Source organism: Meles meles, chromosome 5 (assembly GCF_922984935.1).
Source record: "Meles meles chromosome 5, mMelMel3.1 paternal haplotype, whole genome shotgun sequence".
NCBI classification, from domain to species: domain Eukaryota; kingdom Metazoa; phylum Chordata; class Mammalia; order Carnivora; family Mustelidae; genus Meles; species Meles meles.
In genome coordinates this window covers 129,782,351-129,808,916 of record NC_060070.1, presented here as the reverse complement: position 1 = coordinate 129,808,916, position 26,566 = coordinate 129,782,351, and the positions used below count along the sequence as shown (strand labels likewise).

The following is a 26,566-nucleotide window of genomic DNA, read 5'->3' as shown; positions in this document are numbered from 1 at the left end:
AATCTCTGAACACCCAGGCGATCATGTCGAGTTTGTTCACTTAAAAATTTCTGTCCTGGGCCGTCTGGGTGGCTCTGTCGGTGAGCACCCCACTCCTGATTTGCGTTCAGGTCATGATCTCAGGGGTCCTGAGGTGGCGCCTGCTTAAGATTCTCTCCTTCTCCCTCTGCCCACTCCCACCGCCTCTCTCTTTAAAAAATAAATACATTAAAAATAAATTTCTGTCCTGCACGGTACAACTTATGCCCCTGTACCGGGAACTGGCACTTTTCTGGTCACTGAGAACATGATTCACGGTCTCCACAGAGCCATGGCCGCGCAGGGCCGCCCTCTGACCGAAAACCCCTGGAGGGTCACGCCTTGCTTTGATTTACTTCCCCCGGTGGCCCAGTGGGCGAGGTCGGTGAAACGAGGCCCAGAAAGGCGGCGCGGCCCCTCCCGCGGCCGGCTGACCAGCGGGCTCCGGGCGGCGGTCAAAGTGCAGAGGAGAACCTGGCGCACCCCTGGCCTCCCCGCTCCGCCCTCCTCCGCGCCCCGGCTGCGGCTCCTCCGGGATCCCGGGGTGGGTGGCGCTGCTCGCTTCCCCGGACTCGCCCCGGACTCGCCCCGCCCTCGGGACGCGCGGCTATTTGAGGCCGGGAGCTACTCCCTTCCCTACAGACCGCGGCGCCGACCCTCTGAGGTACGTGGCTGGGGTGGGCGTGGGACCCGCCCTGGAACACGGGGGTCTGTCCTCCGCTCCCAGGCCAGCAGAGCGGGGAGCTGAGAGGCCGGCGCGAGGGCAGCGGTTGGGCATCGTCGCTCAGGGGTGGGGTCGGGCGGGGTCGGGGGCGCTTGCGCGGACCGGGGCGTGGCCGCGCATGGGGAGGGGCGTCGCCGCTCGGGGCCGCGGTCACGCGTGGGGAGGGCGGGGCCGTGGCCCTTGCAGTTCTGGCTGGGCGGGGGTGGGGTGTGAGCGTTTGGGTTCGTGTTCCCCTGAGGAGTCCTGCGGTCTAGGACAGTGACGCCATTGGGTGAGTTGTGCGTGGAGGCCTAGACCGGGACGCGCAGCCCCGCGCCAGCAGTGGAGGAAGCGCGAGCGGGCATGGGGACAGCGCTGAGCGTGCGGAACTGCCACGCTGGGTCCCGTGGCCACAGGTGATCTCTCGCGCGGTCCCCGTCACAGGTGACCCCACCTGCCCCGTGGCCCAGGCCCGCAGCGCGCCGGGCGTTGGGAATCCAGAGTGGGGCTGGAGGCCCTCGAGAAGGCCGGGGGTCGTGGGAGAGGCAGCCTGATTCTGGTTCACTGAACCTGCACCTTGGTCTTCCTGACCACCCCCGTAGTCCCGGGACTTCGCAAATTCCGCAGCATTTTCTAGGCCTGTGAGGCCTGCTGAGATAACTCGTGAGCATCTTTCCAGATATTGTTACTTCTGTGTTTTTTCGTAAAACTACCCGCAGGCAAAGTACTCCAAGATGTGGTGGCTAAGGGGCTAAGAGGACATGACAGAAATTTTCATCATATTTCTGGCTTGTGCGCTAGACGAAATTGGCACATTGTTATTTTCTTTCCCCCTTTCTCCTTATAAAGCTCAGTTTTAGAAAAGAGAAGCATGGAAAATGAATAGTCACATGCTGCCAGGAATAAATACCTAGATGCTAGGGGGGAACTGGGTCAGTGTTGGCACTCTTAATCCTGGGGTCTGTCCAGCTGTACCTGAGGACAGGAATATGACCATCGGGAGGCTGCCTACTTCCTCCCTGGTGTGGTTTAGGACTGGTGTGGTGAGGTGAGCCGGCAAATGTAACCTTTGGATTCAGGTCCTATGGCAACATTGTATTGCTGAGCTAAGAAACGTGCACTGGGGTTAACATGAATGAAGCTATTATCAGTATTACAGAGGTGTGCCCCAGTATTTCATGATACCTTTGAGTGATTGTATCATTTCCTTTATGTCATCACAGAGAAAGGGTACACTTTCAGTCATACTTGGCCACATGAACTAAGTATTTAAAATTATATGAGGCCAATTCCAAGCCAAGGCATCTTATTACAGTTCTGCATATTCTGTATAGTAAGCTCTTCCTGTTAACAGTAGAGTGAAATTAGAGTGAATGTAATCACCATTCTTTTCTGTTTATACTAAGAGCACTCTGTATCACACTAGGCGTTTGTTATAAGATCTGGAGGAAGACCACATGCCTTAACATTTCCAAGTTTGCTGACCTGAGATCAGGCCTAGACATCAGAAGAAAGGAAATAGTGTATAATTCTACCCATTTGTTGAATACCCAGTGCATGTCAGACTCTAATTTAATCCTCACAGTAAACTTGTACATAGAAGGAATCATCTCCTGTTTACATATTGGAGAACTGCTGTTCAGAAAAGGAAAACACATAGAGGACACACAGAATGCATCAGAAAATGTAGGTAGGGACAAAGCAGAAGCCCAGGTCTCCATTCAGCCAATCTTTAAATGGTTAGATTTTGTAGGAAATTAAGGCATCCTTAATGCAAGAAGGCAAGGAAGCACAAATAGTAACACTTTAAAAACCTGATTGGTTGAATCAAATCAATTGTGAACATTAATTGCTCAATGTTACTGATGGTGCTTTAGGGAAAAATAATGGTGCGAGGATAGTTTTGTTAGGCTTGTTTTATACACACACACTCATATGAAATTGTTCATTAATAAAACCTTAATACTCAGTTTTTATGTTTGCGGAGGCCATGTGCTCAAGGATGGAGGCTCCAGTACCCAGAAAGGTAGGGCTGCAGTGCAGGGATGCAAAACAGGGTCTTGTTAGAACATGTGTTGGCAGATCCATTAGACCCCACCTGCTATCCCTGACCCTGGCAACCAGGCAGCCACCCTCCCAGCCCTCCCAGCCACCCACCAGGAGATCAGGTCTGAATTTGATGCTCAGACTCAGGGACCGCCAGGTACTGGGTTGAAACGAGGGCATTATAGATCCCATAGAAATTCCAGCCCTGCCCAGCTTGCTTCCAGAACACACCAGCAGCCACACCAGCAGGTTCCTCCATTTGCTGGACAACCACGGCCAGCCATTGTTCTCTTGATCACACTGCATGGAAGCTCCCAGCTGGCTTCCTCCCCATGTAAACAATTTCCAACACTGTTTTGTGTTTTCCTCTTAAATGTGACTGATACCCAAGGATCCGTCAGACAGACATTTGTGAGAAGCCTATGCATGAAACACACCTAGATAAAATAAAGCGTACACTAACCACAATAACAAAAAAGACTCCAGAGAAGGAGACAGTGTAGGGAGCAGGAGATAACTCAATAAAAATGTAATGATGTTTTCCAAGGAATTGGAATAGAGGGCTGTAAAGAAGGAACAGCAGAGAACAAGGAGAAGTCCTTAGAAATTAAAAATATAATGGATGAAATTAGAAAAAAAAAACAATAGAAAAGTTAGAAGATTAAAATCATGGACCTCTTCCAAGAAATGGGACAAAAATGTCATTGTGGTGGAAAATGCAAGAGACGGAAGAAGATCAGAGCAGAACTTTCTACCTCTGCGGTAAGCCAGCTTGCCCATCCCAAAGTGCCACACAAATATCTTTTTCTGTGTGTGCCATGAAGTGAAGTTGCTTAGGCAATACCAGATGAGATCAGTCCAGGATTTGTAAGACCTGAGTAATAGGGGATACCAAAAAAGAGAGCAGAGTCAGTCTGGAGGGAACTAACAAGTGCCTTAAAATTTTCCCCAGAGAGGAAGGAAAATTTGAATTGCTAGATTGGAAGGTCCCACCAGGTGCACAGCAAATAAATAAACTGGGCCATCTTAAGGACACATTGTGACATTTTAGAATATCAGGGATAAGGATAAGATTTTATGAGCTTTCTGGAGATATGGGGAAGGAGGGATGGAACTGGGGTCAGAATGTCATCAGACTTCCCAACAGCAGAGCTGCAGGCTGGAAAGCAAAGTAGCAAAGTGTCAGACATTTGGAGGTAAAATGCTGGGCAGCTCACTCCAGACCCTGCCACACTGTCAATTACATGGGATGGTAAAGACTTTCAGACATGCAAAAAGCCAAAGGTATGTATTCTATTTTGGAAAACTATTGGACAATTTGCTTCATCAAAATAAGTAAATCATGAAGCAGGAAGACCCTGGGGTCTAACCCAGAGGATATTTTTAGCAAAGAGATCTCTCATAGAAGGTGGCAGTGTGGCATGCAGGAGAGCGGTGTGCCCAAAACGTGGCTGAAACACAGTGGTATCAGTGCATGAGTGTAATCCAAGAGGGCCTCGAAGTGAGATTATGCTTTAGAAAAGTCAAGTGTATAAAAACTTCATGCGGCAGTCTCATTTACAGCATGGCACATTTGGGCCTGGAAGGAAACATCTACCCAGCTTTGTCGCTGGTGTGACCCAGACAGCAGCACCAAAACTCACATACTCCCTGAAGGTTCAGATTTTGTACTTTACAGTGCTTCCCCATTCAAAGAAACCAGGAGAGGAGCTGATCCCTGAGGTCTTTGGGCTGGAAAAAAAGGGGAAATGGGTTGGTAAGCACTAGAGTTGTTGCCCTAGAGCAAGAACCTTTGAGATCGACATATCAAGATAAAGGAATCAATTTAAAGAGAGCCCCCACCAGCCCAGTTATGGAGGTTCAGGCACCAAGAAGAAAACTGAGATCAGCTAAAGCATTGTTAGTAAAAATCCCTGAGTCCATTAGTGACTTCAAATGAGGCAGACAAAATGAGCTTTGGAAAGGCACAAAGGAATTTCAGTAATGTTTCAGGAAGTGCTGTGTGATGATCCATCTGTGGTTGTTACTGTAAAAAGTTCTGTTATCAAGCACAGTAGTCACACAAGTCAACCCAGAGGCCTAAAAATGAAGCTCATAGCCACGTTATACAACCCAGATGGAGGAAAACTCAAATAATACTTCATTTTAAGGAAAGACACTGGGTTACAAGAAACCGAAAGTTAGTGTTTGGCTTTGGCCTTGTAAAATCCCAGAAAACGGAGAAATGAAGATTGAAACTGCCCCACCCACTGGGGTATGCTTGTCTACCAAATGGTGAGTGCCGAGCTCCAAGGAGCCCCTGGGACCTCCAGTGACCAAGAACCAGGCTCCTTGTGCGGGGAGGGGATGGTCCCTTAAGACGGACTGCGCACCAGGGAACCGTTAAGATGAGCATTACTGTCACCTTAGGAAATGTCTAAGAAGATGTAACAAAGATAAAACACATTAGATCCATGGTGTTAATACCTTTGTGCTAGGCTTAAGCACAGGTGTAGAAATGATTTTTATAACCACTGTAATGCTTTGTGTGTTTGTTCTTAAACCTGCTTGAAAGCCTTAAATGATCCTAGCTTACTGGACTGTATAAGTCTTGATTTATAAGGTTTATAGAAGTTTATAGAAATGTTTACTAAGGTTTGGTTTAAAAAATTTTTTTAAAGATTTTATTTATTTACTTGAGAGAGAGAGGGAGTGAAAGAGAGAGAGAATGCATGAGCCAGAGGAGGGGCAAAGAAGTAGACTTTCCACTCAGCAGGGAGCCCGAAGTGGGACTTATCCCAGGACTCAGATCATGCTTAACTGACTGAGCCAGCCAGGCAGCCCTATTGATGAAGTTCTAGAACCTAGGTGAGGTTCGGTGGGGGTGAGGTCCGGAGCCGATGACCAAGAAAGAATTCTTGAGACATCTTTGGTGCACAATGGTGGTTTATTAAAGCCAGGGACAGGACCCGTGGGCAGAAAGAGTTGTTGCCCCGGGGATGTGAGGAGTGGCTGATTATATACGCAGGAGTTGGGTAGGTGAGGACAAAGGGGGTGTTCAGAAGGGCTATCAGGGTAAAGAAGACTGTCAGGATATTGGAGGCCTGGTTACTATCAAGCCAAGGCCGTTTTTCCCTCTAATGAGGCACTATCATAAAGACAATTGGGAGTTTCCTGGTGGAATGTCACATTTCTTCTATCAAGCGTCCTTGTTAGTGAGATTTGGGTTTAGAAGAAATTTAACTTTAGGGCAGTCAGGGGTGCCTGAGGAATATCACACTTATTACCGAGGGGAGCGGGGAGCGGGTGGAGAGGGGGTGCAAGGTGCCAGCTTTTGCTTTGTCCTCAGCCAGGCTTCTGCTCCCTCATCACTATAAACCCTATTTTAAACTGATAATAACTTAACTGCAATAGAATTAATATACTTCATACTTTTACTTCTTTTCCCTTCCACATTATAGATAATTACTGTTTCAACTAACATTTTTATGCTGAGTAACTAATAACAGATTATTATGTTTATGGATATTTTCCCCCTACATTAATCTTTTTTTTTTTTAACCTTTAAACCAGGGTTGTACGTGAGTTATGTACCACTATTACCATGTTGCAGAATCTATGACTATTTACCATTATCAATGAGATTTATGCTACCTTTTTGTGTTTTTATGTTGGTGTTCTTTTACTCCCATTCAAAGAATTCCTTTTAGCATTTCTTGTAAAGACAGGTCTGGTGGTAATGAAATCTCTCCGCTTTTGTTTGTACGGGAAAGTCTTTATCCCTTCTTTGTTTCTTAAGGAGAGCTTCACCAGGCATAGAATAACTAGTTGACAATTTGGGGTTTTTATTTTTATTTTTTCCCAGTATTTTTTTTTTAAAATTTTTATTTATTTATTTGACAGAGAGAAATCACAAGTAGGCAGAGAGGCAGGCAGAGAGAAAGGGGGGAAGCAGGCTCCCTGCTGAGCAGAGAGCCCGACGCGGGGCTCGATCCCAGGTCCCTGAGATCATGACCTGAGCTGAAGGCAGAGGCTTAACCCCTGAGCCACCCAGGCGCCCCTTTTCCCAGTATTTTTGATGTCATCCCATTTTCTCCTGGCCTGAAATGTTTTTGTTGAGAAATCTGTTTATAGGCTTACTGGTTCCCATAAGTATGTAACTTCTCTCTTTTCTCTTGCTGCTCTTAAAATTCTTTCTTTGTCTTTGACAGTTTAATTCTGGTGTGTCTCTGTGTAGCCCTGTTCACATTCAACCTATTTGGGGTCCTTTGTGCCTCATGGGTGTATATATCCATTTTTCTCCCCAGGTTTTGGAAGTTTCCAGCCATTATTGCTTTAAATATTAAACTCTCTGTCCCTTTTTCTTTCTCTTCTCCCTCTGGAATTCTTGTGGTGCAAATATGGTTTCTTTTCATTGTGTCTTATAATTCCCCTGGACTTTCTTCACAGTTTTTCATTTGTTTTTCATTTTGTTTATATAACTGAATAATTTCCAATGTTCTATCCTCCAGATCATGGATTCTTTTGTCTGCATGATCAAGTCTGCCTTTGAAACTCTCGAATTCTCACTTACTGTACTTTCAACTCTAGGATTTCAGCTTTTTGGGATTTTTTGATTGTTGTTATGTCCTTGTCAGACTTCTCATTTTGATCCTGCATTGTTTTCCTGATTTTGTTTAGTTGTAAGTCTGTACTCTATTTTAGCTCTCTAAACTATCTTAGGAAGATTATTCTGAATCCTTTTTCTGACAGTTCATAAATCTTCATTTCTTGTAGGTCTGTTATTGGAGCTTTATTAGTTTCCTTTGATGGTCTTCTATTTACCTGACTTTTCATGACCCTTGATTCTTTATGTTGGTATCTACATGTTTGACTAATGGGGTTCCTCTAGACTTTTCTGATTGATTTTGGCAGAGACAGTTCTTCACCAGTCAGCACAGTGGGTTTCTGGATACATCTGCTGCTAATTTTTTAGGCAGGTGGGGGGGTTATTATGGTCTATTTTGAGACAAGGCAACTGTTCGAGCTCTGAAGATGGAAATGGTGGGTTGTGCCACTGGCTGAGAACGGTTGGCTGGGTAGGACTACTGACTTGGTTCCCTACCTAAGTGAGTCTGTGGGATAGGCTCAGCAGTTGCTTGGATTTCTGGTCCTGCTTACTAGATGATCAGGAGTGGATACTATATTCAGTAGTGGTTGGAATTAGCTTTCCATCCCTGGTCAGCAGCAGGCCAGAATCGAGGGCCTGTACAACTCATTGTTTGGGGGGCTGAATCAGGCCAGAGTGTGCACTGGGTTCCCTACTCGGGTGAGGTCACAGGTTTCACTCTGCAGATGGGGGAAGCCATGGGCTGTACTCTCTGTTCAAGAGCCTGTGATTCTAGGGATGTTGAATGGGCTACAGAGCTTCTCATGTGCTCTGGATAGGTTTCCTGATTGAACGGGCTGAAGGCTGTATTCAGCAATGAGTGGGGCTATGAATTAGACTCATAGTGGGAGAAGATAGAGCTGGTAAAATTCTTTGTTGTCTTAACTCAGACTGATCCACATCCCAATTTCCCTGTTAAACAGGACTGCTGGCTTTGCTTTGCAAATTCTCAGCTCTGTCTGTCCTTCTCTTGGCTCAACACCCCTGGGCTGAACGGTTCCCAGGGGTTGTCTCCAGCTCTTCTGGTCAGATGGGGCTTGGAAGACCCCCTCCACAGCAGCTACTGTGGTTCAGCTACCTTGCCTAGGTGGGAGAGGGAAGGCTACTCCAAGCTACTCTCAGTTTCCCAAATGGGCTCTCTGGTTTAGAGAGTCCTGGAGCTACCCTCAGTCCTCTGTGAATGTATCCTTCTGCCTCCATACCTGGTACTGGCTTTGCTGTGGGGACAGTCAGCTCTGCCTGTCCGCCTCTCAGCTTGAGCACCACTGGGCAACCCAGCCTCCACTGGTTGTCTCCAGGCCTTCTGGTCAGATGGGGCTGGAAGGCCCTCTCCACAGCGGGTGGGGCTATGACTCAGCATGTTAGCTTGGGCACCTTCAAACCGGGCACTAGGGCTGGCACTCTCCTAGTCTGAGGATCTAATCAGGCAGATCTCCACCCCAGCGTGTTCACTATTCAGAGGTCACCCCTGACTTAGTCCCGCAGATGAGCAAAGCCTCTGGGCAGGATTACTGCCTGGACATTGCAGGTTTAAACTCAGGTCTGCCAAGATCCATGTGCTGGTTGTTGCAAGCCCCTCCCATCTTGTCCATCACAGATGCCCAGTGGTTGAGCCCTGCAGATTCCCCTGCAATCTCAGTAGTGAGACATCAGGGTAGGGGATCCTGCAAAAAACCCAATGCTGGGGGAGGCCAGTTGTCTCCCCTGGGTTCTCTTTTCCCACTGGAGAAACCGGAGACTCAGGGGAGACGTCCCCTTATGGTGCAGCACTGTCTGGGGGGCTGGAGGGCAGTACGGCCAGCGTGTAGCCGCTCCTCTTACTTGTCTAATGCAGTCTGTCTTCAGCCTCACCCCGTGTGCTAGGATTCTCTCAGTGCTGTCTTGTTCTTGAATAGATGTTAGTTCTTCTTGCGAGGGCGAGTGAAGACAGGACCGACCTATGTTGCCATGTTGGTCCATGCCTGGTATTTGCATCAGTAACTCTGAGTTTCACCTTTAATTAAATCCATAGATGTGGAATTTTTGGCTCGGGGAATATGAATGTTTTCATGACATTTTTGTCTTCCTTTATTTTTTATATAATTCTAAATTACGATCTGGGAATATTGGCATGCAGATTTATAACATCGTTTACACAGATTAGGAAGGAATACCTATCTTAGTCATTGTTGGAAAGTAATGGTTTTTGAACTTTCAAAAATTGTGTTTGGGACAGATATCTTTAATTTGCTCTCCACCTCTCCTTTTTTTTTGGAAGTTGGTATGTTACAGTGATTAAGAGAGTGAACTCCAGAGTCACCCAGACCTGGTTTCCCGCCATCACCCACTGTATAGGAAAGTATACAAGTATACTGCTTGTATAGTCTTGTGACCACAGGGCAAGACAAAAGAGCAATGTCAAATGCTGGTATCATCAACCAGCCTTATAGACTCGTGAGAGTGTCTTAGGAAAAGTGCTAACATAGGTCCCAGTGTGTGGTATATACTCCAAAAGCGATATTTATTTTTTCTGAAGTTAAAACTTTTTAATCTAGTTATTAGTTATTGTTCCTATTTGGGGAACAAGGGAACTGTTTTCTAATATTTTATCATCAATGACCATTACATTAAGGAAGTATAGGAAGTATAATTTCCCATTTGTTTCAAGGACATTTATTGTGAGTGGGCAATTTAGTTATTTCATGATTAACATATTTTCTGCTGTAAGACTATCCTGCATATTTGGGATAAACCCATGAGGCATTGTTGATTTCATGTTTCTTTTTTATTTAGCATTTTTTATAGGATGTGGATGGAATTTTACGTTTGGTGGCTATCAGTCATTTGCAGCTGAGAAATGGAAGCTATTAGACTTTGCTTTGGGCTTTGAAGAGTGAGCCACAGTTGACATTGTTCCCTCCTATCCAGGATGGAAGGGAACACATTATCTGGCCCATTCTCTTCCTCAGACAGGAGCAGAAATCAAGAATGAATATATATATATATATATATATATATATATATACATACATATATATATATATATACACATATATATATATATATATTTTAAGATTTTATTTGTTTATTTGACAGAGAGATCACAAGTAGGCAGAGCGGCAGGCGGGAGTGGGGGGGGAAGCAGGCTCCCCGCTGAGCAGAGAGCCTGATGTGGGGCTCGATCCCAGGACCCCGAGATCATGACCTGAGCTGAAGGCAGAGTCTTAACCCACTGGACCACCCAGGCGCCCCTCAAGAATATATTTAGAGCCCATGAGCTGGGATTATAAACTTCGTCTCCTTCCTGACTGGTGCCTTTTCCTCTGAATGTCCTGGCTTGTTCTTCCCAGGCTCAGTATTTAAAATAAGACTGGAGCTGCTTTATGTTGAGGAACTAGTTACTGGTCTTTCAGCTTTCTTCCTTTTTTTTTTTTTTAAAAATATACTTTTAAATCTTTCAGCTTTCTTGATTCACTGAGGGGGGTGTGCTATCTTGGGGCCAAAGCCAGAGGTCCCCCTGTCCCCAGGCAAGAAGATTAGTGTGTCTGGAATGCTTGGGACTGTGCTTCTTGTCCTGTGGGACCTCCTCTTACCTCGTTCTTAATTCTTAAACCTGTTTTTAACAGTTGTTTCCTTTAAAATTAATAAGCAGGGAGCATTTGCTAATACAAAATCCAAATAAGCAGTGTAACTTCTCATCCGTTTCATATAATGGCTACTTTTGTTTATGTGGATGTTCCCAAGGCCCTGCGAAATCCTGAAGCTATTTCTCTATCATACGATCAGTTGTATCTAGGAGAATTTTAGTAGTGGGTATATTCTGTTGTACTTTCATCAGAAATTAGCAATTTAAGACACGTACGGAAAGTCGGAGCAAACCAGGAGTGCCAGCGCCCCACCTTCTGTCTATAATGAATAAAGGAGAGTTTGAAAACAAAGAGTTTAAACAAGGACTGTAAATAAAATTTATCAGGGGTATTCATTAAGTATTCGTTTTCTGTGGCTCTTGTAACAAATCACCGCAACCTCAGTGCATTTACTCTCAGGCTTCTGGAGGCCACAAGGCTGGCAGGTTTCGCTGAGCCACACTGAGGGGCTGCAGGGCCTTGCTCCCTCCAGCAGCTCGAGAGGAGCATCTGTCCCATGCCCTTTCCATCTTCCAGAGCTGCAGTTCCCCCAACCCTTGCTTCTCTTCCCTTCCTCCAGTTTTCAAGCCACAGGGTAGCGCTTTCCTTCTGTCCCCACATTGCTTTCCTCCTACGTCACATCCTCCTCTGCCCGCCCGCCTCTCATTAGGATACACGTGATGACGTTTAGGGGTCTCTTGGATAATCCCCAGTGACCTCCCCATGTCCAGATCCTCCCTTTAATCACATCTGCAAGGTCTCTGCTGTATAAGGGAACACTCGCATGTTCCGGGGGTGGGCTGGGGGCCTCTAGCTGCCCATATTCAGTGGCCCACAGTTATAAATAGAAAAGCACGCTCTGTGGAGAGAGGGTTTACTCCTCATTCTCTGGTCTGAGACTTTCAGTCAGATTTGTCCTCCCCTCTTCTTTCCACTCCCTGAAAATATCTAGTGTCGCCCTTTCCTTGTTCCGTAGGTTCCCACACACAGCTCAGATGAGTCATTTCCCCAATCTCTGACGGGGGATTTGTGAGGCTGGTAAATATTTGTCAAGACAGCAGAGCAGGCCGGGGCTGCTTCTCCCAAAGTCTGCTCCCCCCAGGCCCGCTGGCTAAGCTGGCTGACGGGGCCCTTGGCTGCCTCTTGCCTTCCCACTGACCCTTCTATCAGACCTTCAGGCTCTTCCTTAAGTAGGGACATCTAGAGCCGCAGTGCAAAGACAGGGTATTGGCCCTGAGTTCAGCCTTAGCTATTTAGTTCCTTGGCTTGGCTTTATCACTTCACCACTGTGACCTTTAGCTCCCCCGTCATAAAATGGGGAGTCGATGATAGGTCTTTCTAAAGAACTGTTTGAAGGTTCTCATACCCACCCCATCCTAGACCGCCCAGAAGTATTCCTGTTCTGGACCCCGCCTAGACCACCGTGGTCACGGCCACATACCGTCCATGCCAACCTGTGCAGACTGACCCCTTACCCCTGAGGCCTGTATCTGGAGGTGGCCAGGTGCATGCACCTGCTGTCACATACCCTTGTCCAGAACAAGGGGCAAGAAGGCCTGTGGCAGTAGGGGGTCTGGGGAACATGGCCACAGATTTGGGCCTCGGCACAAGCAGAGGTTTCATAGAAGGAGAACTGAAGGTCAAAAGTCCTTGTTTTTAAGGCTTTCATGTATCTTTGCATGTGGTTTGATTTATCTCTTATCTTTGGGCTTCAGGTTATCTTAAAACGGAGTCCTCCCACATCTTAAAAACATTCAACCATCTTTTTTTTGCATAACCTTGTGGTTGGATTGATCATTTTGAATGATTTTTGGAGGATTAAATAATACATACAAACCCACACAACACACCAAACAATAAGAAATGGAAGCAAAAGCCAATAACTCCTTTCCTGACCGCCCCCCCCCCCGAAGTAACTTGGGTAAGCTGTCAAATGTGTAACTTTTCCACACTTCCTCTGTGCTCCCAGGTAGGTAGGTACATAGCCATCCTCACTGCCCTTTCCCCCCACACAACAGGATTATATTATTAGTACGTTGTTCAGTTTTATTTTTCACTTAATATTAGATGTGCACAAAATAATTTTGAAGGCCCCAAAACGAAATAGAGTTTTGTGAATATACATATTTGTCCACTGAACCAAAGTGGTAACCACTAATAACAGAGTGAAATATAGTCAATGTGTAAGACTGTATTGCTGTGATACTGATTTTACTGTATTATTTGTTTGTTTATTTAATTTGGAATGTGATACTGATTTTGTGTTATTTGTTTGTTTATTTAATTTGGAATGTGATACTGATTTTAGAACCATTCTTTCAGGCTCACCGTCATGGATACTCTTTCGGAGGCAAATGGCACCTTTGCCTTAAGTCTTCTGAAAAAGCTGGGTGAAGACAACTCGAAAAATGTGTTTTTCTCACCCATGAGCATCTCTTCTGCCCTGTCCATGGTCTTCATGGGCGCCAAGGGAAACACGGCAGCCCAGATGTTCCAGGTACGTACCTGAAGCCATTTCTGGGCGACAGGAAATACTATTAATCTGTCAGTTGAGCTGATCTTCACGTTCACCTCCAGGATTTGCTCCTGACAGGTCCCTCTGCTGGTGTTGGGGATAGGGACAGAGCTGCAGGTGACATGCTAATTCTGAGGGAGCGAGCACCTGGAGTGGTGGCCTCAGATCTATGAGGGAGGAAGTGGTGTGCTCTATGAAGAAGGATGAGTGACGTCACTAGCCTGGACTATGCTTTTTCCATGAGTTTGAGGTTGTGAGTAGGGAGTCCATCACACGGCCCATGCTGAGTTCCGTGATAGTGTTTGGATGTTGTCACTTGCTTTTCAGTTGTTAAAAATTGATATGTTAATTTTCTCACTGAAGTGTAAACCTTCTTAGAATGGCACTGGTCAGTCAGAGATGTTTCCAGTAACGTCTCAGTTGTTTGCTGTTGACTAACCAGTACCCTAAAACTTAGCAGCTTAAGATGACAATTTCCTGGGGCCTGACTCTGGCTGTGTTGGGGATATTTCTCCACTTGGCCCCAGCAGGGTCCCTGGTATGGGGTCTTGGGCCTCCTCCATGTGGCCTCCTCGGCGTGTCCCCTTGGCCGGGTGGCCTGGGCTTCCTTACAGGATGGTACCCAGCTTCCAGGAGGACCAGCTTAAATGCACTAAACTTTATCCAGCCCTTTCTGTTTGAGGAGTGCCTGTGTTTGCAAAGAAGGGGGGCCTGGTGGGCAGCCTTACTTGCAGACAGACTCCAAGTAGTGAGCCCACAGAGTAGGGCTTGCAGAGGGCACTGCGGCCTGAGGGTACTCCCGGGCCTCTGCCCTGCCCCCCTGCAGGAAGTGCCTTTTTTTTTTTTTTAATTTATTTATTTATTTTCAGCGTAACAGTACTCATTGTTTTTGCACCACACCCAGTGCTCCATGCAGTACGTGCCCTCTCTATTACCGTCCACCTGGTTCCCCAACCTCCCACCCCCCTCCCCTTCAAAACCCTCCGTTGTTTTTCAGAGTCCATAGTCTCTCATGGTTCATCTCCCCTTCCAATTTCCCTCAACTCCCTTCTCTTCTCCGTCTCCCCATGTCCTCCATGTTCTTTGTTATGCTCCACAAATAAGTGAAACCATATGATACTTGAGTCTCTTTGCTTGACTTATTTCGTTCAGCATAATCTCTTCCAGTCCCGTCCATGTTGATACAAAATGTGGGTATTCATGCTTTCTGATGGAGGCATAATACTCCATCGTGTATATGGACCACATCTTCCTTATCCATTCACCCGTTGAAGAGCATCTTGGTTCTCTCCACAGTCTGGTGACCGCCGTGGACTTGCTGCTATAAACATTGGGGTACAGATGGCTCTTCTTTTCACTACATCTGTATCTTTGGGGTAAATACCCAGCAGTGCAATTGCAGGGTCATAGGGAAGCCCTATTTTTAATTTCTTGAGGAATCTCCACACTGTTCTCCAGAGTGGCTGCACCAACTTGCATTCCCACCAACAGTGTAAGAGGGTTCCCCTTTCTCCACAACCTCTCCAACACACATTGTTTCCTGTCTTGCTCATTTTGGCCATTCTAACTGGTGTAAGGTGATATCTCAATGAGGTTTTAATTTGAATCTCCCTGATGGCTAGTGATGATGAACATTTTTTCATGTGTCTGATAGCCATTTGTATGTCCTCATTGGAGAAGTGTCTGTTCATATCTTCTGCCCATTTTTTGATACGATTATCTGTTTTGTGTGTGTTGAGTTTGAGAAGTTCTTTATAGATCCTGGATATCAACCTTTTGTCTGTACTGTCATTTGCAAATATCTTCTCCCATTCCGTGGGCTGCCTTTTTGTTTTGTTGACTGTTTCCTTTGCTGTGCAGAAGCTTTTGATCTTGATGCAGTCCCAAAAGTTCATTTTTGCTTTTGTTTCCTTTGCCTTTGGAGACATATCTTGAAAGATGTTGCTGTGGCTGATATCAAAGAGGTTACTGCCTATGTTCTCCTCTAGGATTCTGATGGATTCCTGTCTCACGTTGAGGTCTTTTATCCATTTCGAGTTTATCTTTGTGTACAGTATAAGAGAATGGTCAAGTTTCATTCTTCTACATATCGCTGTCTAGTTTTCCCAGCACCATTTATTGAAGAGACTGTCTTTTTTCCATTGTATATTTTTTCCTGTTTTGTCGAAGATTATTTGACCATAGAGTTGAAGGTCCATATCTGGGCTCTCCAGTCTGTTCCACTGGTCTATGTGTCTGTTTTTATGCCAGTACCACGCTGTCTTGGTGATCACAGCTTTGTAGTAAACCTTGAAATCAGGTAACGTGATGTTGCCAGTTTTGTTTTTGTTCTTCAACATTTCCTTAGCAATTCGGGGTCTCTTCTGATTCCATACAAATTTTAGGATTATTTGCTCCAGCTCTTTGAAAAATACTGGTGGAATTTTGATCGGAATGGCATTAAAAGTATAGATTGCTCTAGGCAGTATAGACATTTTAACAATGTTTATTCTTCTGATCCAAGAGCATGGAATGGTCTTCCATCTTTTTGTGTCTTCTTCAATTTCTTTCATGAGTGTTCTGTAGTTCCTCGAGTACAGATCCTTTACCTCTTTGGTTAGGTTTATTCCCAGGTATCTTATGGTTCTTGGTGCTATAGTAAATGGAATCGATTCTCTAATTTGCCTTTCTGTATTTTCATTGTTAGTGTATAAGAAAGCCACTGATTTCTGTATATTGACTTTGTATCCTGCCACCTTACTGAATTGCTGTATGACTTCTAGTAGTTTGGGGGTGGAGTCTTTGGGGTTTTGCATACAAAGAATCATGTCATCTGAGAAGAAAGAGAGTTTGACTTCTTCCTTGCCAATTTATATACCTTTTATTTCTCTTTGTTGTCTGATTGCCGTTAGGGGACTTCTAATACTATGTTGAACAAGAGTGGTGAGAGTGGGCATCCTTGTCGTGTTCCTGATCTCAACGGGAAGGCTGCAAGTTTTTTCCCATTGAGGATGATATTTGCTGTGGGTCTTTCATAGATAGATTTTATGAAGTTCAGGAATGTTCCCTCTATCCCTATACTTTGAAGCGTTTTCATCAGGAACGGATGCTGGATTTTGTCAAATGCTTTTTCTGCATCAATTGAGAGGACCATGTGGTTCTTCTCTCTTTTCTTACTGATTTGTTCTATCACATTGATTGATTTGCAAATGTTGAACCATCCTTGCAACCCAGGGATGAATCCCACCTGGTCATGGTGGATAATCTTTTTAATGTGCTGCTGGATCCTGTTTGCTAGGATCTTGTTGAGAATCTTAGCATCCATATTCATCAGTGATATTGGTCTGAAATTCTCCTTTTTGGTAGGGTCTTTGCCTGGTTTGGGGATCAGGGTAATGCTGGCTTCATAAAAAGAGTCTGGAAGTTTTCCTTCTGCTTCAGTTTTTTGGAACAGCTTCAGGAGAATTGGTGTGATTTCTTCTTTGAAAGTTTGGTAGAATTCCCCAGGGAATCCGTCAGGTCCTGGGCTCTTGTTTTTTGGGAGGTTTTTGATCACTGCTTCAATCTCATTACTAGATATCAGTCTATTCAGGTTGTCAGTTTCTTCCTGGTTCAATTTTGGGAGTTTATAGTTTTCCAGGAATGTATCCATTTCATCTAGGTTGCTTAGCTTATTGGCATATAACTGTTGGTAATAATTTCTGATGATTGTTTCTATTTCCTTTTTTTATCTTCCATTGGACCAGTCTTTTCTTAAGCTGGATCTGTACTAGGCTGAGTTAGTGTCTTATCCATTTTGGGAAGTCTGGGCACACTGACTTTGTGCATTTGTATTCTGTTTTCGATTTCAGACACTTTCTTTAAGTAAAAGCTGCGGAGGAGGGGACGTGCACCAGGGGTTCCAGTCGCTTCTCACGGAAGTCAACAGGACCGATGTACTGTACTTGCTTAGAACCGCCAACAGACTCTTTGGAGACAAGTCTTATGAGTTCCTCTCGGTAAGTCATACACACTGTTTTTGACCAAGAAAGTAAAGATGCCAAGGCGGTGGGGAGGAGGGGTCATGATGTGACAGCAGGTAGCCTCCAGGTTATGAGTTCACACCGGTGGGCAGGAACTTGGCTCTCTGTTCACTAACTTCATGCATTCTCTTGAACCCTGCTTCATGCTATCTTCTGTAAGGCGAGCCTTCTCACAAATACCGTCTAGATGTTTGTGAGGCTTCAATGAGATAATTATAAAAGAATTAACATGGAGCAAACACAGTTCAAGGTGAATTGGCCAAGGGGCGCCTGGCTGGCTCATCAGAAGAACATGTGACTCTTGATCTTGGGGTTGTGAGTTTGAGCCCCACGTTGGGTGCAGAGATTACTTAGAAATAAAACATTTAAAAAAAAATAAGAGGTAAACTGGCAGAAACAAAGAAGGGATCAAAAGGAATATTTCTAATCATTGTTTTCCACATTTGATCACTTTTTTGTGCATGTGATACTTGGTCAACTTTTTACACTTGTAAATATTTCTATTATTTTTTCCAGTGCAGAATTTTTATAAAGTTATTTGTCTAATTATACTGGTTTTGTTTATTTATAGTGCTTTCAAGCTTTTTTTTTCACTTTTCAGAAACTACTCAAGTAATTTGTGAGCACCTTCTTGTTATATAATGAGTATATTCTTATTATATAAAAATGCAAGCAAAGCAGGCAAAGCAAGAGCTCTCACAACCCCTTCCATACCTCATCACTCCCCTTCCAATATATGAGCTTTTATAGATTTGAGGTGCATCCCCCACACATGGAGAAATAAATCTGTTTGGTGGGGTTTTCTCTACCTAATGTCATTATACCATAATATTATTTCATAACTTGTTTCTTTTTACCCAGCTCTGTCTGAAGTTCTTTGCATCTTGGGCACTGACCTCTGCTTCACTGTTACCCGCTGTTCCTCAGTATGCAAGTACTGAACCGCACCTAGTGCGCCCCTCCCCCTCTGACCGGCATTTAGACAGTGAACGTTAGGGTACACGATCCAGTGCATCTGTGCACGTTTTACTCCAAGATGGATTCGTAGAAGGGAGGAAGGGAGTGAAGCTTTCAAGTTGTAGCGAATATTGCCAGATTGGCCAAAGTGCTGTGGTCATCTACATTCTCTCTAGAAATATTAGCAGAGTGCTCATTTCCACTCGCATCAACACTGCATGTGGTTAGCCTCTTAAATTTTGATAATTAATGAGATTGACCAACTTACGTTTATTGAACATTTGTATCTTTCTGAGAATTTTCTTTGCCCGCTTTTTATTGGGCTATATATCTTTTACTGTTTTTTGAGTTCCATGTTCGTGGTATCAATCTTATTCTATTATATGATTTTTTTCATTATTTTTTTAAACTTGTTTCAGACTGAAATTGTTTTAAAATATTGGAGTAAAGTAAATGTAGTCAAGCATGAGGTCAAATATTGGAATTGTTCCCCACGGTGTGGTTTTTCTCAGCCTATCTTATTTTATTTAGTCTCAGGCATTTGCCATCTTTTTATAAGCCTTTGGCATAAAGAAGAACAAAACTTCGAATAAACACAAAGAACCTGTGGATTTTCTTAGTTTTCTTTCTTTTCTGTTGGATACTTTAAGAAAAGCATTGATGTTTCTTTTTTTTTTTAAGTGAAAAAATTTTTTAAAGTTTTTTTTAACTGAGGGAGAGAGCGAGAGAGCGCGTGCACACAGAGGTAGAGTGGGAGGGAGAAGCAAACTCCCCCTTGAGCGGAGAGCCCAGTGCGGGATCCCAGGACCCCAGGACCATGATCTGAGCCAAGGGCAGATGCTTAACCAACTGAACCACCCAGGCACCCCAGCATTGATGTTTTGAATCTTATTTTGATATTGAAATATAAGGCAGTTGTTTCTCAATTATTTCTTATTTAGTGTTCCAAGAATCCAGTACCAATCACAACATACCATGAGATATTCCTTCAGTTTGATTAGTCATTTCTTATAAAACAGTATTTAAATAGCAAATATTTATTTTCAAATATATGTCACACCCAAGGCTGTGACAGGTTACCAATATGCCAGGGCCCAGGTTTCTTCCAGAATAGTTTCTTACTCTGAGAGACTCATACGGTTTTCAGGGGCACGGAGCCGCCATGGAGTGGCAACATAGGCAGAGCACAAACGCTACGTGGATGAAATGAAATGATACCCCTGCCCACCTCGGGCAGCGTCTACAGCGTGCTGAGAATTCAGTGATGTTGTACGAAACAGCTCTGGCAATAAGAATTCATCTGGCCCTCAGACCAACGCCATATCTTCATTCACAGGGAAAGACAAGGAAGCTGAGAGAGACAAAGTGCTTTTTTAAGGTCACACAGCTAAGAAGTTGCAGGACCAGCGTTGGTAGCGACTGTGCCCCATTCCCTCTGTCATGTTGTCTCAAAGGGGAGGCATGAAATCCTGCACTAGAAAACCAGTCCTGAAAAGGGGGATTAAATATTTAGCTGTAAGCTGTTCAAAACAAAGATTGGGAAACCATTCGGTAGTGCACAGTGCGTAGTGGCCACAAATGGGTTATTTCAGTCCATTCACTTTCTATCAGATTTTCGGCTTTTATGGGGCACGATGTACATGTTCATGAATGTCGTCATCATTTAACAGACTATATTAACAAAATGTAGTTTAAACTTTTTTGAGAGTTGCTCATGCTCTAAGATGGAGCCATCCAAAGTGGTAGGCACTAGACGCATGTAGCTATTTGAATTTCCATGTGAGTAATTACAATTACTGTTCACTATTCAGCTCCTCAGTGGCATGGGCCCTATTTCAAGTGTTCAGGAGCTGCACAAGGCACCGTTTGGGACAGCACAGACTTACAACATTGCTAACATCATCACAGAAAGTTGTAGTGGAAGGGGTGGAGTGGGATCACACACTTCCCCTGTTGTACGGAACAGCAGGCCCTTGTTTCCAGTCCATTGTTCTGGAATGTTCTGGAGGCAGCTGTGGCTCTTGCTGTGGATGGGACTCACATAGCAAACGTGTTGGCTGTCCAGGAATGACACTCTAGTAGCCTCAGAGTCTCAGTGTCTCTGGACTTGCCTCACTGTTGCAGAGCTAGTTCCTCGAGGAATCTAGCAGCTCACGATGTTTATTTGATATTCAGACCACTGTTTCACTTGGTTTAGACGCTAAGATTAAATGTAGCTGAAGAACGGATTTTCGTTAGTTCCTCATACTTCAGTTTGATTAGTCATTGCTTATGAAACAGTAATTTAAATAGCAAACATTTATTTTCAAATGTGTTTAGAAGTTGTCAAAATCACCCAGGAGTGTGACAGGTTATCAATAGGCGAGGGTGTATTGTATTGTATATTTGTATATTCCGCATGTAAATCATAACATCGCCAACATTCTGATTGGGCGCCACGAAGAAGTAAGCTCTAAGTGTTGACTGTTTCTGCAGCCATGTGATTACGTTGCTCTGTCTCTCCTAGTCTTTCAAAGACTCCTGCCTCAAGTTCTACCAAGCGGAGATGGAAGAGCTCGACTTTCAAAATGCCGCAGAAGAGTCCAGGGCACACATCAACACCTGGGTGGCCGAAAAGACGGAAGGTGGAAATATAGTGTTACTCTGTCTTAATAGCATTTTAATTGATCTCACTGTCCATTCCTTCACAGGCCCATACACATGTAAACAGGAATGACATTTTTCTCTGAATAACTGTAAATTTTTAAAATCTGCTTCTGAAATATTGTCAGTGTTTGCTTATTTTCTCTAGCTCTTCCCTGGTCTCATTGGTGCGTCTGTGATATCCCTCAGTCTTCAGTACTCCTCTTCTAGAACAATCCATATGGTTGTCATTGTTGTTAATATAGACCTTCTTTTCATAAATTCTTTTTTTTTTAAAAGAGTTTATTTATTTGTGTGACAGAGAGATCACAAGTAGGCAGAGAGGCAGGCAGAGAGAGAGGAGGAAGCAGGCTCCTGGCTGAGCAGAGAGCCCGATGTGGGGCTCGATCCCAGGACCCTGGGATCATGACCTGAGCTGAAGGCAGAGGCTTTAACCCACTGAGCCACCCAGGCGCCCCCTTTTCATAAATTCTATAAAGAAAAAGACAGAGCCAGGCTTTGTGCCATCTGCCTGCCCTGTGTTGCATATGCCTTACGGATTGCCACGCATCCTGGTAGGACCCTCGCTTGAGCCCTCCCCCTCCTGCGGCTCTTCACTGACGCTGCCCTGGACACGCACACTGCCGCTCACCTTTCTGACTGTCCCTTACGTCCCTATCTTTGATCATAGACACGAGGCATTCCTTTCTGTCTCACTTGCTGGGAATTAATCCCACACAGACTCCTTTGTCCATTTTATGTTTTGCTCCAGTGATGGTATTTTTCTTACCAGGGCCTTTTAAGTTTTTGTTGCTGCTGTTGTTTTATGGAGCAGAATCCCCTTACATGGTTATATTTGGGGGACAGTAAACTTTTTTTTATCGTGTATTTCATAAGGAGATTGCCCAATTTAAATATTGCCCCAGGTGCATGCATCAGGAAACTTTTTTTTTTTTTTAATTTAAATTCCAGCTAGTTAACGTACAGTGTAAGGTTAGTTTCAGGAGTATAATGTAGTGATTCAGCCCTTCTGTACTTTCTTCAGTGCTCATCAAGATAAGTGCCCTGTTAATCCCCATCACCTATTTCAACCCATCACCTGCCCAGGTCCCCTCTGGTAATGGTCAGTTTGTTCTTTATCATTAAGAGTCAGTTTCTTGGTTTGTCTCTCCCTCTCTTTTTTTCCCCGCTTACTACTTTGTTTTGTCTCTTAAATTCCAAACATGCATGGGATCACATGGTATTTGTCCTTCTTTAATCGTCTTGCTATTCTTTTAGTTCACCCATTCTTTAATTCTTCTTTTCAGGTCAGATTACAGAGTTGCTGTCTCCGGGTTCAGTGGATTCAATGACAAATCTGATTCTTGTTAATGCCATCTATTTCAAAGGAAACTGGGATAATCAGTTTAACAAAACGCAGACCGTGGAAAGACCATTTAAAATCAGCAAGGTGAATATTTTGGGATAACAAAGGAGATTCTTGGAGACAGTCCCTGTGTTCACACTGGTTTTAAAAACATGCAAGAAAGCTCACCTCACAAGCTAACTTGTGCCCTGTGCGTCCTCAGGCAGTTGGGCGGCCGGGGTCCTTTGCCTTGCCCTTCTCCTTTGCTGTGTCCTAGCTACATACTCACAGGCTACGGTTGCCAGGTGTTCTGTCTACAATCACAAATCCCATGTCAGTTGTCAGGCTTAAGGTCTTCCTTGGCTTTCTAGAACTTTTGAGATAAAGTTTGAACTCCAAAATATGGTATATGAGGTTCTTTGTGGACTCAGATCCTACCCATTTATCCCCATTTCCCTATCTTCATTCCCTTCAGTACCCATATACCCCTTCAGTTCCAGCAGCATCTGGAAGCCTTCCCTGACCATCCTCCCGGTAGGGATTTCCGTATCCCTCCTTTCGGCAGCCGCAGCGCCCCCTGCTGGTCACCGGGGCGGCATTGCGGCGGTTGAAGGGCCAAGGCTGTCTCACTGGTGCCTTCATGTAGTTGGTGCTCAGTGAACTCTGAACAAGTGACTGATCTGCAGACTTCTTTTGATAATAAGGAGAACAAACACTAATTTTGGTTTTAAAAACAAGCAAAACAAAAGGACATGTATAAAGAATAGACAGCAAGTTGAGCTGTCTCCAGCTTCAAAGTTGTTATTTGCTGGTGGCCTTTTATCTTTTCTGTCACTGAATCTGGTATATTCTTTCTTTTTTACTTATCTTTAATTGTAGAGATTTTTGCACATACATCTAAGTAGACCGAATAGATTAGTTACAGCCTATTCCTGATCAGTGACCCTGAGTTGGATCTTCTAAGCAGACAGGAGCCTCAACTTTCAGTTTCTCAAGAAACATTTTCCTTGGAGCTTTATTCTGAAATGAACTGCCCTGTTTTCACCCGGGGAAATGATTTCTCTCCTTGAAATTCATCTTTAACAAGATGTATGTTTGGACTTGATTCATAGAAAGTTCATCTCCCCAAGGAGAGGCCTGTGAGCGGGCCGAGAGTGGGGCCGCTGGGAACCAGCTCCCCGTCTTCCTGCTCTGCCATGCCTAGCGTGAGGCCCTCATCTGCGGTCATGGCCATGGCAGCCACCATCAGGGGGAAGGGAGGGAGAGGATGAAGGGTGAGAGCAAAAGTCCTCTCCTTTGGGGCTCTGACAACTTATTCAGAATGAGAACCCTCTCTTCTGTGTCTCATAGGCCCAATTATGTATGGCCTCCACTGGATGCAGGGAGGTGAGGAAGTCTAGCTTGCTTCCTCATCTCTCCAGTAGAGAAAGGCAGGCAGAGCACAGCGGGTGTTGAGCCCACCAGCTTATCAGGCTGGGGATTGTGCCTGCAAGTCAACAGGTTTTGAGTTCCTATAGATTTTTAAAATTCCTTTGTTTCTAAGTAAGATGAAGCTTCTCTCCATAATTGTATACTTCATGAATCATTCAGTTACTGAGTTTGGATCCTTTCATATTATAAGACTGGGGGCTTTGGGTCCTGGATGGGTAGAAGGAGAAACTGCCTCAGACAGGGGTCAGCAAACTGCAGCCTGAGGCCAAAGCCAGCCCACCACTTTTTTTTTTTTAATAAAAATTTAATGCAACATAGCCATACTTATTTATGTATTTCATGCTGCAACTATAGAGTTGAGTAGTTGGGACAAAAACTGTATGGTCCATAAAGTTGAAAATGTATACTGTCTGGCCTGTTAGAGAAAAAGGGTGCTGATGGCTGGCCCTGGAGGTGAATGGGATGCTGAGGAATGAAGGCGCAGGCATGGCTCAGGCCAGTTCAGGTGTGTGTTGGCAAAGGCACAGGAGAAAAGCCGAAACCAAAGTTTCTTGCATGTGACACAGAGTCATGTGCTAGCCCAGAGACCTGGGGACTGCAGCGTGGGGCTTGGCCGGTTCACAGCCGCTGTGAATCTCACACTTGCACGCAAGTCAGAAGTTGAGGGGGGCCGCTGGCTAGGATGCAGTCACTGCCCCTGGGTCTTTCTTACTGCCCGGCTCAGGGCGCACTGGTGACCAGTGCACTCTTCTCCTGGTAAGATGTGTTCGTTTTGCCTGGTCCTATAGTTGTTGATCCATTTGTTCAGCCCATGCCGGTTGGGGGCCAGGCGCGGTGCCTGGTCCCATCACAGTGCGTGCAAAACTGGTGACGCTTCCTCTCACGAAGCTGCCATGTTCCTGGGGGCAAGAGAGAGTGGTCATGCCTGGGAAAATAGGAGTGTATGGGACCGCGGTAGTAATCCAGAGACAGACACAGGGGAAGGATCCAGCCTGGGGCTGGGGGTGTGGTTTCACGGTGCAGCCCTCACTGAGCAAAGACCAGAACGACGCAAGGGTGCATGCCATCCAGGTTCTGGGGTCAGCAGGGCTGGGTTTGCCCGCGGAACCATCCAGGGGCGCCTGTGACAAGCAGACAGGCAGAGGGAGATGGGAGCAGAGAGCGAGGGACAAGTTCTTGCCATGTCACAGATTGCTTTAAGGGCTTCAGCTTTTTTACTCCCCTGGAGTAGAAGGGAACCACAGAAAGCTGCTCAACCCGAGTGATTTGATCTCGTTTATGATAATATTTTAAAAGCAGAACTGATACGACTTGGTAGAGTCCATTGTGGGGTGAAAGACAGGAGTCAGGAACACTCCAGAGTGTTTGACGGTGGGGTGAGTGGCATTGCTGTCACGTGAGATGGGGAACATGGTGGGTGGAGCAGACCTGGAAGGGACTGTGAGGAGCCCAGTGTGACATATGACATTGGAGGTTCCTTCACTGTCCAAATGCAGGCGCCAAGTAAGCACGGCACATGGGAACGTAACTGGAGTGCAGTGGAGGAGTCCCAGCTACGAGTACACGTTTGGTATTTCTGTTTAAAGTCACAAGGTTGAGATCACCGAGAGACAAGCAGTGTAAGGACTGAGTCCTAAATACCCCAGTGTTTGGAGGCTGAGGCAATGGAGATGGGCCGGCAGAAGAGGGGGCCGAGGTAGTGTTCCAGAAGCCAGCCGAGGAAGTGTTTGCAGAACCCCCACTGGCTGGTTCTGTCCATTTGCCCCATGTGTCCACTGAGTCTGGTTTCAACTTAATGTTTATCTGTTTCCTTTATAGAATGAGGAGAAACCTGTGCAGATGATGTTTAAAAAATCTACCTTTCAAATGACCTATATAGGAGAAATATTCACCAAAATTCTGGTGCTCCCCTATGTGGGCAAAGAGCTGAACATGATCATCATGCTTCCAGATGAAAACACAGATTTGAGGACGGTAAGGAGCACTGGGCCGTTCTGGCACTTGCCGGCAGGGCCTGTGGGGGCTGCCTCTGAAGGTGGCGTGACGTCCCGTTCCTGCCACCTCGTCGCGCACCGCCCAGAACTCTCACAGCCCGGCACACGGTTCTCTGGGGCAGCAGTGTTCTAGATCCGAACATCTTCAACTCTCTTCTAGGTGGAGAAAGAACTCACTTATGAGAAATTCACAGAGTGGACGAGGCCAGACATGCTAGACAAAGAAGAGGTGGAAGTTTTCCTCCCTAGATTTAAACTGGAGGAGGATTACGACATGAAGAATGTCCTTTGCTCTCTGGGCATGACCGATGCCTTTGAGCAGGCCAAGGCAGACTTCTCTGGGATGTCGTCCAGGAAAGACCTGTATCTGTCCAGGGTGGTGCACAAGGCCTTCGTGGAGGTGAACGAGGAAGGCACAGAGGCTGCGGCGGCCACTGCGGCCATCATGATGCTGCGGTGTGCGAGAATCGTGCCCCGGTTCTGCGCCGACCACCCCTTCCTCTTCTTCATCCAGCACAGCAAAACCAACAGCATCCTGTTCTGTGGCCGCTTCTCCTCCCCGTAAGGACACAGTCAGCCCCGAACAGAGTCCTCTTCCTTTCTCCAGCTGGCCTGCTTTTTCTGATTCTTCACAATGTGCCTACAATGCAAAGTGACCTTGGGTGACACTCCACAAATAAAAGGCCCAATTTTGAGACCCTG

At 45.3% G+C, this 26,566-nt stretch overlaps 1 protein-coding gene across 3 annotated transcripts; it reads left to right on the top strand.

Moving 5' to 3' along the window:
- Positions 1 to 518: 518 nt before the first annotated feature.
- SERPINB6 (serpin family B member 6) lies at positions 519 to 26,566 on the top strand. Of its 3 annotated transcripts, none has more exons than XM_046006553.1 (7): positions 519 to 682; positions 13,322 to 13,496; positions 17,345 to 17,491; positions 20,979 to 21,096; positions 22,402 to 22,544; positions 25,689 to 25,844; positions 26,025 to 26,566. In XM_046006553.1, the coding sequence occupies exons 2-7, from the start codon at positions 13,332 to 13,334 to the stop codon at positions 26,427 to 26,429; spliced, it is 1,134 nt and encodes a 377-aa protein (XP_045862509.1). In that variant the 5' UTR covers positions 519 to 682; positions 13,322 to 13,331; the 3' UTR covers positions 26,430 to 26,566. The 3 variants fall into 3 exon arrangements, with proteins under 3 accessions (XP_045862509.1, XP_045862508.1, XP_045862507.1); XM_046006552.1 differs by lacking the exon at positions 519 to 682 and adding an exon at positions 885 to 1,013; XM_046006551.1 differs by lacking the exon at positions 519 to 682 and adding an exon at positions 1,002 to 1,137.